Below are 12477 nucleotides of genomic sequence, written 5' to 3'. Positions count from 1 at the left end.
TGAATCATTTCTCGCCATATCACCTAAATTATGAAAATTCATTAAAAATATGCAAATCAGCAGTTGATTGACATGATACTTCTACATATCTTTGCATGCCATAACACTGCTGGAAGATCAACATCTGTATCATGATCCATTAAATTTGATACAGCATTTCTAGCCTTTTCACACTAGTTATGAAAGTTCATCAAATATGCAAATTACCAATCATTTGACATGATACTGCTTAATGTCTTTGCACAGTATTACAGTACTGAAAGATAAAATAGTAAGTTTCATCAAATTTGATGCGTTATTTCTCGATTTAGCCCACTAATTAGAAAAGTTCATTATATAAGCAAATTAGCTATTAATTTGAATGAAACTCATAAATGTCTTCATTCAATATTAAAACAATGTGAGCTCAACATCTATACCACATGAGGAGCTTAGCCGTCAAAAACCATGTATCTAGACTAATCCCCTGAATGCGGAAAAATTCAGCGTTACCAAATCAATGGCTTATGACTCCCGCAGAGAGTAAATAAAGTACCGATCAAGTAGAACAAAAGATCACAATGTTTGTGAAAATGACACCACCAGATGGCTCTGACATGACTTACAGTTCAAGTCATGTGTCAAAGACATGATTGACACCTTAAGTCAATGCCTGATAGATAGATGTCACTATTTCACAAGCCGCTTGGAGTTTTATGTCTAAATAAAAACTATAAATGAATCGTTTGTTGTACGTCTCCTTTATTGTATCACTTCTTTTTTACTATGTGCTTGCTCTAAATGTTTGCTTCAGCTGGATATGCATTTGTTCTCACCAAACAACCAGAACTCCGGAAGTTCTCAAGTCTTCCGGCTTTACTACGTGATCAAACTAAGCTACGCTACGGCAGGAATTACCGGCTGCTGCTGAATCAGATAGTATGCTTTGATTGACATGATACTTCTACCAACCATGCACTACCCGATGTGACTGCACATCTGACAAATAGTCCCGGCCCGGCATTCGTCATGCATGGTGTTCATATTCAAGCTTGTTCAACCAATGCAAGAACCATTGATTCGATATTTATGAAAGGAAAAGAAGTTATTATTTTATTTTGCCATAGCTAGTATTAAATATGTTTATAAGGAGACTTAGCAGATTTGAGCTGGACTGGAATTCGAAATCTTGGACATAAGTGTACACTATAAGTACTCAATCGAACGAGGCTGTTATGGGTCATACACGGTAACCGGTACGCCACCACGGGCATGCATGTTTCTAGACTGTGGAGGAACTTGTTAAATGTTACAGGTTGTCAATTACTGCTCGCACAAAAAATCTAATCACACCTGTGGTTTTCACATTTTTTTATTTTAGAAAAGATATTTTCATTTACAGTGTTTTCGGGTTGACATGCTCAGTATCCTGTTTTATGTGTACGGAGCTGTGAAATGCCATGTCATCGAAGGTACGCAATGGAGGGTTTGAGCACTGAGACTAGCTGTTGTTTAGCTGTAGCTTAATTCTTCGTATGTGGTGTCACTTGGTGGAGGATATTTTAACTATATCCATTTATTGACCATACTTATGCAAGGAATCCATCTAAATCTAAAATGAGTCAAACTTTTTTTAAAAATAGCTCCAATGGCACTTGATCACAACTGGCACATTGTGAAACTGCTCTATCTCTGGGTACACCTGTACATGAAATACTGAATGGGTAGGTGCTGCGGGTTTGGAGTTTGTCAGTAAATGCACACAGAAAACAAAGTCCCGAAGTAGCGAATTCCAGCCATTTTCAAACCACACTGTTTGTCAGTGGGGTAAGCAATATTCGCAAAAATCACATTTCCAGGCTAATAGACTATGTTTTACGAAATCACACGTCCTTATTACAAAATAAAACGATCTTTGTCTTCAAATCAATGCGCCAGTAAACAGGTCCAGCAGCGGGTTATGTCATCAAGTCTGTAATGTTAAGGGTCATAACAAATGTGAGAGATCTAAAACATTAAATATGTTGTTTTTTATCAATTTTATCACCAAAAGCGCATGAAAATTTCTGATACTTTGAATCAGCCATCCTGCATATTTGTAACATTCATCAAAACCTCATTTCTGTTCCACAACTCATTAAATAGTCCACAATGCAGGATTGGTGTACATTCCAAAACTACATATATGAAAGACCCCTAAAATCAATTAGTTAAAGGGGGGGTTAGAAATTTCCCAAAACTATCTAACTGCTGCTCCGTTTGGCTCCATTTTCGGAATCGGAACCTTGGAATTAGTCTAAATATCTCTACCAAATATCAATGCAGTCTGTTCAGCGGTTTTTGACTTTTTGTCGTTTACGGAAAATGGACACTGTCCACCACTGGTTGAAGCTAACCCTATATCACAACTTCCAGATGTGATAGTGACCTATGGTCATTATGTTAAAAATACCGCCAATGGCGCTTGGACATTATGACCGCCTAGTATTATCGGCATTTATCAACAACCACACTCACTGTGAATTAGACAGACCACGAAGTCAATGAGCAACATATAGCTGAAAGACTATTTTTCACATTGCGATTTTAAGCTCATTTTTATGAGAAAAGAGACATGTAACGGTATATGTATATGGAGAAAAAGCAGAAGACATATTTGTAAATTGTTTGTTAAGTGACAATCATATATGCTTCTCTTGAAATTTTGTGGTTATAAGGTATAACAGTAGTGTAAGAATAATGAGGTATGAATAAGTTAGTAAAGCTAAGTTGACAGTAATTAAGATTACAAAATTATACACTAAGCTGGGGAAATCTGATTGAAATAAATGTTGAAAAGTAGCAAAGTCATGGTCATCTTTTGTCTAATACCTTGTGTAAGTTCATGAACTTTACATAAATCTTGCTATAGATTTGTTGCTAATGGGCAATAGCTGTGTTTCAGATCATTTGAGAGCAATCTATCCATGACAGGTTTAAATTGTAATATACTTCTATTTAAAGGAGAGAAACTTCTCAAATAATTTTTTTCCCTGTAATTTGCTGTGAGAACACATGGACAGATGCTCAGGACTCTATGCTGGTGCTACCTTGATAACTAACCTACAACTTGTAACGTCATTGTCTAACCTGTTCACCCCAATTTCCTGTAGACAGGTCCACACTCTCCATTGATAACAATGGGTTTTGGCCATACCATTGTAGTGAAAGACTGTAACATGTGAGGTTGTGGATACTTAATCTCTGGAATGTCAAAGTCTGTATATTGACTCAAGGATGTTTACTTAACAAATGCCTAAGGTCATCTCAAAAGTGAGAATCTAAACTATGAAATATGTTTTTTTTAATGCTTTTGATGCCCAAAAGACCATAGAAATCTCTTATACTTTGAATCAGCCATCCTGCATATTTCTAACATTCATCAAAACCTCATTTCTGTTCAACAACTCATAAAACAGTCCACAATGCAGGATTGGTGTACATTCCAAAACTACATATATGAAAGACCCCTAAAATCAATTAGATAAAAAGGGGGGTTAGAAATTTCCCAAAACTATCTAACCGGCACTCCGTTTGGCTCCATTTTTCGGAATTGGAACCTTGGAACCAGTCTATGTATCGGTATCAAATATCAACGCAGTCTGTTCAGCAGTTTTTGACTTTTTGTCGTTTACGGAAATGGACGACATCAAACACCGGTTGAAACCACCTCTATATCACAACTTCCAGTTGTGATAAAAAGCCTTCTGTGCCCAACTTTTGGGTAATCATTGTCTGAGGGACCATGGGGTAATGAAGTCATAAGACTTTGTCACATATTCTTCTCAGGGATTGTTTTGCAATTTCACATCTGAAGGCGGAGGTCTGAAACTTCTCCTCCCATTTGCAAACACGCATACAACCCACAATTAACTTGAGAGCAAACAGTGATACATGTATTTGTAGAGCAATCACTGATTGACAGTAAGTTCATATCCAAAGTAAGGCATCTTTCCATATGGAAATGATTTTGAACCTACAGCGTTTGTGCCGGGAATCTAGGCATGCCAGTGATGAATAATTTCGTAGAGGGAAACGACAGCTTAAAAATAAGTATAACCAAATAAAAAATATGGTAAAAACTCAGCCGAAATACGTGTGTTTTATTTCACTTTCACTCATTGTTGTGCGGATGAGGGGTGGCTTCAAAATAGCCTAGAGAAACCTAGAAATAACCTGGAGAAGGATCGCAAACCTCGCCAAATGCTAATGGGTCAAAGTTCATGGCCCAAAGGCATTCAAGCGAAAGAACGCCATTCAGATCGTTTAGAGACATCAACATGGGCACGCTAGCAAACGAAGATTTCATCGTAGGTTACATGCACAAACCTGAATATAACAGTGATGAAATGCAAACTGACTCAAGTGATCATGATTCTGACACAGATATGGACTTGATTGAAGACAGTGATGGCAAGGAACTAACTTTGGGCTTGGCAACTAATGATCGGGCACGTCTGTCATCGCTGTCATGGCATTGCTGCGGTAGATGTGAAATCATGTCAACCGTGAAAGAATGTCACTGTTGTCGAGAAATGGATATCCTGGCAGAACGAATGGAGAAATTTAACTGCATAACAGAGTGTAAAGACGTTGCAACAATATGTTTGGACCCTGCAGTCCTAAGTACTGCCTACATACAGTTTCACATCTACAAGCGGCGGAGTGGATTTGCTCCCGATGAACTGAATAACAGGTTAGCCTATAGGGCTGACGAAATTGACGAGCACAATATTTTTACGGACTTCAACTTTTTGGGTTTTTTAGAAGTTTCATGTTTAGCGGCTAAGTCGGGTTTTGGTTATAGCCCTGTCGGTGCTCGGGGCACTCTGCTTGCTTCGCGAACATCAAACTCCATTGCAGAGGGTCAACATGGCTGACCAAATTGACTGTAATTTCCCTTTACACTTCTGTAATTATTTCTTACTTTATATGGTAAATAACTTTTTCAATAGTCAAGTGAGTCAAAATGATTATCTGTTAAACTCAGGCAATAATAATGTTGATCATAACAGAGGTAGAAACTACAGCTTGATTTTCCCTATCTCTGTTTTTTTCTTTATAGGCAATCCCGTTTGATGGCCTATCGTCAGTTCGTTTGTGGTCCTATCAAGGGGAAAGGCTCCAAAAACACAACAGGCAAGTTATACCATCATGCGTCGTGAAAATGAAAAGAGGAAGATATCTAGAAGCAAGTGGCAGATATACAGGCCTCAAAGAAATATAAGAGGCTGTCAGTTTTCAATGAAATGGCTTTCCTTTTCATTTACAATATTTACATATGTGAAAGAGAGTCTTGTTGTGTACATATTCTTTGAAATCGTGATGAATAAATTTCTTTTTTTTTGGCTTACACACCGAATGACACTTTGTTTATTAACTGAAATTCACACTTTATCGAAGTCCAAATCAGCACATGTGTTTTTCTACCAATTCTTTCCTTGAAGGTTTTGGAAACTTGGCTATGTTTTTTTGGAAGTACAGCCCAATCTGCGTCAACAATAATGTGATGGAGTCAAACTTTCTTTGTACGACTCTTTTACTCTGATACAGATAAGCATAGCTTTTACTTTCAAACACTGGTTGGGCCACCCACTTAGCACTACCTTTATGGTACACACTTTTACATCTCAATTCACCCCGGCTTGCTTTATTACGCCTAGGTTTCTTCACCACTGCCTACTTCCTGTTGACATTCATATTATTATCAAGAACAGCCAATTGAACCCTTGCAACCATCTGTTTGTAATCAAAATGAACTCCATGCATTTTGGTACATATTTTGTCAACGTGGAATGGTACACTTCAAGAGCTCCAGAGTGACAAAATTCACTAACTTGCGCTATGTCTTTCAGAATACGCTTGTCAAGCACAATTTCCTTCAATGCTAAGTAGGCGGGTGAATTTAGTTTGAGCCATTTCTTTTTTCTCTGTTGTTGGTTGGCACGGTAACGGGGCGTTAGCACACTTGTGATAGTGAGTATTGCCTGGCCAAGAGTGTTTGTTGATAATGTGTTTTAAGATTGACTTGCCTGGCCAAGAGTGTTTGTTGATAATGTGTTTCAAGATTGACTTGCCTGGCCAAGACACGTCTGTTTCAGAGTGGAAATTAAGTGTGCGCATGCGCGGCTAAAAATAGCTGTTCGCGTATTGCGCTATGGGTAAAAAACATGGCCTCGCCCATGCGGAAGTAATGCGTTTACAGTGACATCGAAGTTTTTAACGGCCGAGTTAGGAAGGAAACTCATTACAACAGCTTAAAAGAAGGTTAGATTTAGCTTGAAACTCATCGATGGAAGCTGGATGGGGCATATTTTTATGGAGCGACGGTGCAGGTAAGTAAATTTCAGTGCTTATTTTCTTTCGATTCAGTTGAACTTCAGTGCACATAGCATTAGCGTTTCCGTGTTCTTGCCGTGAATAAAGCTTCTTCAGCTAAATTATCTCTTGTATCTTCGGAATTTTGGTAAATTGGTCGAATGAATATGTCTTTTAATAGGTAATGATCGACAGACGGGTGTAGTGGAGCGAACGATACGAGTGTTTCTTTGCGTGTTTTTATTATACACATATGGGTTTGTGTACGAGTTTCCAAATGTGCACATGACGAATGCGTATGTCACGTCGAGTCACTGAAATGATGTACCTTGCGTTTTTTCCACTGTTATTGCATTCCAATACTCGTGATTATTGATATGATTTCAATTCAGAATACGACTTTCAATGAATTTCTTTTTGATCATGATCTCCAAAAAAAACAGACCTGGGCCTGGGGTACTAAAAAAACACACAGAGGTTGTTGAACTCAATTTTATTTAAATTACATAGTTACTAGTTTGATCAACAGCCTTAACATCCCACACCCCACAACGGAAAAATAAATAAATTTCATTCAATTTGGCAAGTCTCCTTGACATTTTTTTATTTAAAAATTTACACCATACCAATTACAATTATATTTAACATTCAAATTAAATTCAAGCTTTTTCACAGTGACACCCCCACCCCTACTCAAAAAATTACATGTATTTCTCAACATATTCAAGGCTCCGAGACAACTCTGTTTTTTTCATTTGTTTTTTTTTTCATTTCAATATTTACACTATTGCAATGACATCATTAAAATTCACTGTCAAAATATCCCAAACACCCCTCATCCCCCTAAAAAATTAAACAAGTTTCCCAACATATTCATTTAAATTGGCAAGTCTCTTTAATATTTTTTATTTGAATATTTACATCATACAATAGCAACATTCAAATTCAAGTTATTTTACGCCCCACTCTAATCACCCCTTCCCCTAATAATTAAACAAATTTCCAAACATGATATCCAGTTAATTTGATAAGGCTTCATAAAATTTTTTTCAAGATTTGGATATTTACATCATTAAAATTCAAGTTTTACCATGGGTGTGTCCCTGAATATCAAATACATATATAACTGGAATATTAACATCACTTAGACATATATACAAATGGTGTTTAATTTCCTTCATTTTGATTTTGTTTTCCGTCGTTTAATTTCAGGTTTATCACATGCTTTTGCAGGGTGTACAGATAAATGGTGCATCTTCATTAGTTGCTGAAGTTGTTCCAATTTATCCGGGATTCTGCTATATGTTGCTGTGAGTCTGTTGCATTCAGAATGAACACCTTCCATCCCTTGTTCACCATGGAGCCCACAACCAAGTCTACGCATCTGTATCCACGGAAGAACATGATCCTCTAAGATGTGCATCTTTGGAGTGACAGTTTCCCTTGGAAAGTTGCTCCGAAAATGCTGCAGGAAAGCTTCAACACTCTTTCCTGTAAAACAATGTGAGGCAAGTACATGTATGGGAATTTTTGAATAAGTATCCAGTTTAAATACGATGCTTGTCTTGTACATCTATTTATGTTCAAAAATAAAGTTAATTAAATACAATTTCTATGTCAGTTTTGTTGATTTAATCCCAGTTATACTACTTGAAGTGCCTTGAAATAGTTAATTTGGTTCATAAATAAGACATTTGACTACGTATAACTCACAGGTTGGGAAAAATTTATACCTCGTCATGGTTTATTGTTGATATTTACGGTTTTACCTGTTTATTTAAAGGGACAAAGTCACTCATTTTTGACATTATTTCAGTTATTTTAGTTTTGCTTTGAAAATATCATTATTATGTTGTCCTGTCAACTGAAACATACTCAGTAACCACATTTCAACTCTCACCATACACATGGTCATAGTCCATGAATTCTACTATAAATAATTTTTGGTATGTAACAAAATTAAACAATGGAAGTAATCATGAATTATGTTCATGAACAGGGTGTGAGTTGAGCTGTGAGGAGCAGAGATTGGGCCAATTTCAGTGAATAGAACAACAAAAATAATATTTCGAAAGAAATCAAGATAACAAAAATAATGTAAAAAAATGAGCAACTTGTTCCCTTTAAAAGATGTTGTAATAGCTAGTAAAATAATAATATGATGTCATGATGTCTTCACATGGAGGATATAAACTTACCAAACTGAGTAATTTCACCTGGAGACAGTGGTCTGGCAACACTGTACAGTGCATGACATATGCTGAACTTAAGAAACAGTGGCTCAAACAGATCCCTGATATCATTTGCTTTCTCAAGTAGATCTGGACACAGCTTTTGAGTGCACTGAACTATACTGCTGGTTATCCGTGATATGTTGTTTGGCTGAAAATAAAAATACATCAGTGACAAAAACTTCCTATGATCACATTTAAATTATTTCAAATTTTCACTTCTAATTTCTTACAAAGTGATGATATTGCTCACCTTTAAACAAATATCCACATGGTTGCCGATAAAACTCTTGCCATGATATGCCTGTCTCTTCACATGAAGTGCCTGTAGACATTCATCTAGAGCCCTTGAGATGTAACCGGCTTCTTTTGGTAGCGCCTTTTGTTTTGTGTTAATCTGCATTTCCTGGAAACCAAATATTTAAGTTTTTATTGCTTTGTTAAAGGCCAGCTATTTTTCATTGGATCTGTTCATAGTTTAAACAACTGTAAGATTTCTTGCATGTTGTATGTTACATGAGTTTAATACAGATTTGACTTGCATGTTGTTATTTTTTGCCCTACCACTACTAAATATGATTTATTTTCAGGTAGTGTTAAATTTGTATACTAACCAGTGCATCCAGCTGTTTCTGTTTTTCCTCTCTCATTGTCTGTAGTCCAGTGATCACTGCTGTGCTCTGCATGGGAGCTGTATATTGGTGGTCATGCAGTAGGGCTGACACAACACTACTTTCAATGTCCTGCATTTCAACCTCGATCCTATTCATAGCATCCTTTAGAGCAGATATTTCACATGACAGGGTGAGGTAGGTGTCATACTCAGCTGGTCTGTTTGACTGAGCCTGAGAGTTACTGCTGCCACTGGAATTGTCCTTATGTAATTTGACATACATTTGAACATCCAGTGGTATGCAGTAACTCTCCATCAAATTGAAAAGCTTCAGGTAAATGCCCAAGCTGATGTGCAGAGCTGGAGGGCACACCTGTCAAAGCAAGATAGAACAAAAAATTTTGTTTGTCTGTTTATGAGAGGGACAATAGCTAGAATTTTCAGTAGTTTATTTTATCCATTTTTTTTCCATTGCTGCTGTTGATAAATGATTCAAGTCAGGCGCTGAATTCATATGTCAACAGTAACAATGCTGGGTCTACCTGGCAGCAACTAGAATCTAGTATTTTGGCTTTTCAAGTTAATTAGGTTATGGAACAAGAAACTAGTTGATAAAAGATACTGCAGACAATGAGAAATTACTGTTAGTATCCTTTATGTATATTGAACTAATAGTAACTATTAAAGATTAATAGCATGCTTAGTGTGTCTGCAGTTTGTTAAACACCAGGACTACTAAAGTTACTTGATTTCCTCTTTTTAGTTTTATTTTTCTCATTAAAATTCTGTGTTTATATTAAATAAGTACCTACCTGATTAATTGGTATAGCAATCAGTGGCTGGTGAATACAGTTCAGAAATTTTGGTGCATCTTTAAGCCTTGATCCATTGGTAACAAATCTGTTGTACGCCTCTGTGATGGTCTCAAGGGTACGTGGAGACTGTCTACCTCTCTGTGCTAGGGGTTTCTGAGACAAATCCTTGCTGGTATCACACCAAAGACAAAAATGTCTACCTACATTATCAAAATACAAGACAAGAGAGGTTTATGTGATACAGAGTCAACTATATGACCACAGTGACATCAATGTATTGGAGTGTGATGTTAGTAACAAATCAAGACAAACAATTCACTCACCCCCAGCTCCTGATAATCCATACAGTTTTGTTTGGTATTCATAATCTCCACACAGAATAGCTTCAATAGTATACTGCCTGTAGTAGAAATGACAAATAGTAAGTTTACTGTACAAAGCATACCATGTCAGACATTTGTAGTGGAGGCAGCATTTTTACTCATGCTTACATTGTATGGAAATTCCTGAAACTTATTTACTCAATACACTATTCCATTAACTGCAACATACTTAGGGCTATTTTCAGTATTTTTGTTGTGTGTGTCAATTGCATTTGATAACATACAAAGAATTCAACTTGTCAACAGAGCTTATATGTGCACTGTCATCATTGTTATTATTGAAAATTGAGTTGAGGTCCAGACTAGAATTCATTTGTCAACAATAACAATATTCATTACACATATACAGGCTGTGCTGACAAACAGAATGCTTGACATTTTAGCATACTATAGGAAATAGGACAAAAATCTGTAATTGATACACATAACCAGAATACTGAAAGAAATAGCCTAAGGTTACAGCTAATGTCTTGATATTCAAATTTCAATATTTCTAAATTGTTGTAGTAAACAACTTACTTCCACTTGTAGCCATTTAGAGTGTTGACACTGTTTATATAATTTTCCAGTGCAAGCTTCAAGTTATGATGGTTGTCACCAGCTTCAAACATTAACCAGATCACGGTGTTTTCCTTTGCATTCGGATGATCCAGGTTGCAGATTTCAAACACAAATTTCATAGAACCACCACCTTTGTCCCCACCAACTTTCACTTGGATGATATCCTGGGGTATTGAGCCTCCATGCCATGTCAGTCTACCAAGTCTAGGATAAAGGTTAATATTTGAGTAAACAGAACAACACAGCTTGACAGGCAAAATAATCAAAATATGAAAATTAAGGCATTTGGTCCCCATAAAGAGACCACATATGGCAAATGAAATCATCGTATTGTATTAAAGGTGATTGCAAAGTATGTTTACCTTTCATTTGCTTCGAGGTGTTGTACAACAAGCTTTAAAATGTCACATCCGGCCAGCGGTGCAAGTCTGATTTCAGAGGCCTGTTTTCCAGTTGATGTCTTGATAGTAAACATGAAGGGCAGGTGTTCAGTGTAAATGGATGGGATCAACGTGGCGAACTCTCTGCGGTCTTCTGCCTCACTGCGCAGACTCAGTTTCCATTTCCTCAGCCACCTGTAGAAGATGATTCATCTATGACATGCTACTGCACAACTTGACTAATGAGGACAGTGGTAATCAGTCATGGTATACAAATGTATTTACAGGAATAACACGGACACTAGTGCTTACTATCACAGAATTAAAGCTCCACTGTTAATAGTTTTCCTATTTATTTGCATGGTTGTTTTGTGTATCAACACTTTTTGGTTCAACCCTCAATACAGCATGACCATATTACCTTATTTAGTTTGTCAAGTCAGCCAATATGTGTACAAGTGTTAATTGTTACTGTAGAACTTGAGTCATTTTGTCAACAATAACAATGTTGCACATATTGTGTTTACAGACAAAGTGATTTGTGGTTTAATATATAGGGAGTAGAACAAGAACTCCTGCTGGTACACAGACCAAACATACTGATAAAATATAAAACAATAGTGTCCAATTAATGCCAACTGCATGGGTACTTACTGCTTCAGTTTCCGGAATTGGTACCATGTTAGTCTCATATCCACTTTCAAGCTTAAACCATCGCCCTCCTGCATGTCGGGTAATAACCCAAGGTTACTAAGAATGGCTGCTCGTTCACTTTTATCAAGGGATTTCATTTCATGAGTCAGCTGTTCTCTAACACCTGATTCCCCACCACTGAGCTGGTCCCTGAGTTTCTGTATCAGTTTACTGCGATTAGTCTTGGTTTTTGTCGTGACTAAATTACTGTCCTTGCGAGGGTTGTTGATACACTGTACAAACAGTGGCTGAAAAAAAAGCAAAATAAAATAATGGAAATAAAGAGTGAAATCAAACTATTGAAAATTGAAGATTGTTGTAGGTGTTATAAAAAGTTAAGGTAAGTAATACATTCCTGGTAAGTATAGAAGGTAAGTAATACATTCCTGGTAAGTATAGAATACTATCATCTGTGATATGCAACATTTCAGGGTAGTTTATTGTGTTATATATTGAGGGTCAGTT

The 12477-nt window shown here is 36.7% G+C and overlaps 1 protein-coding gene across 4 annotated transcripts in view; it reads right to left on the bottom strand.

The window, feature by feature from the left end:
* Positions 1 to 12477, bottom strand: part of LOC139144313 (WD repeat and HMG-box DNA-binding protein 1-like) — a 100279-nt gene that overhangs the window by 73818 nt on the left and 13984 nt on the right. For 2 of the 4 annotated variants that reach the window (XM_070715011.1, XM_070715013.1), the window contains exons 4-12: positions 11974 to 12260; positions 11302 to 11514; positions 10898 to 11143; positions 10319 to 10395; positions 9993 to 10195; positions 9182 to 9553; positions 8821 to 8973; positions 8535 to 8718; positions 6832 to 7827 (exon numbers count right to left, since the gene is read on the bottom strand). The exons of the other annotated variants lie outside the window; for them this stretch is intronic. In XM_070715011.1, coding sequence (XP_070571112.1) covers positions 7514 to 7827; positions 8535 to 8718; positions 8821 to 8973; positions 9182 to 9553; positions 9993 to 10195; positions 10319 to 10395; positions 10898 to 11143; positions 11302 to 11514; positions 11974 to 12260 — 2049 coding nt within the window. In that variant the 3' untranslated portion in view covers positions 6832 to 7513. Of the gene's footprint in view, positions 1 to 6831; positions 7828 to 8534; positions 8719 to 8820; positions 8974 to 9181; positions 9554 to 9992; positions 10196 to 10318; positions 10396 to 10897; positions 11144 to 11301; positions 11515 to 11973; positions 12261 to 12477 lie in introns of those variants that run through there. 4 annotated transcript variants of the gene reach the window in all.

The sequence above is a fragment of the Ptychodera flava genome, chromosome 11 (genome assembly GCF_041260155.1).
Source record: "Ptychodera flava strain L36383 chromosome 11, AS_Pfla_20210202, whole genome shotgun sequence".
Classification (NCBI taxonomy): domain Eukaryota; kingdom Metazoa; phylum Hemichordata; class Enteropneusta; family Ptychoderidae; genus Ptychodera; species Ptychodera flava.
The sequence above is the reverse complement of the archived record's forward strand: the minus strand, read 5'-3'. Positions and strand labels throughout refer to the sequence as shown.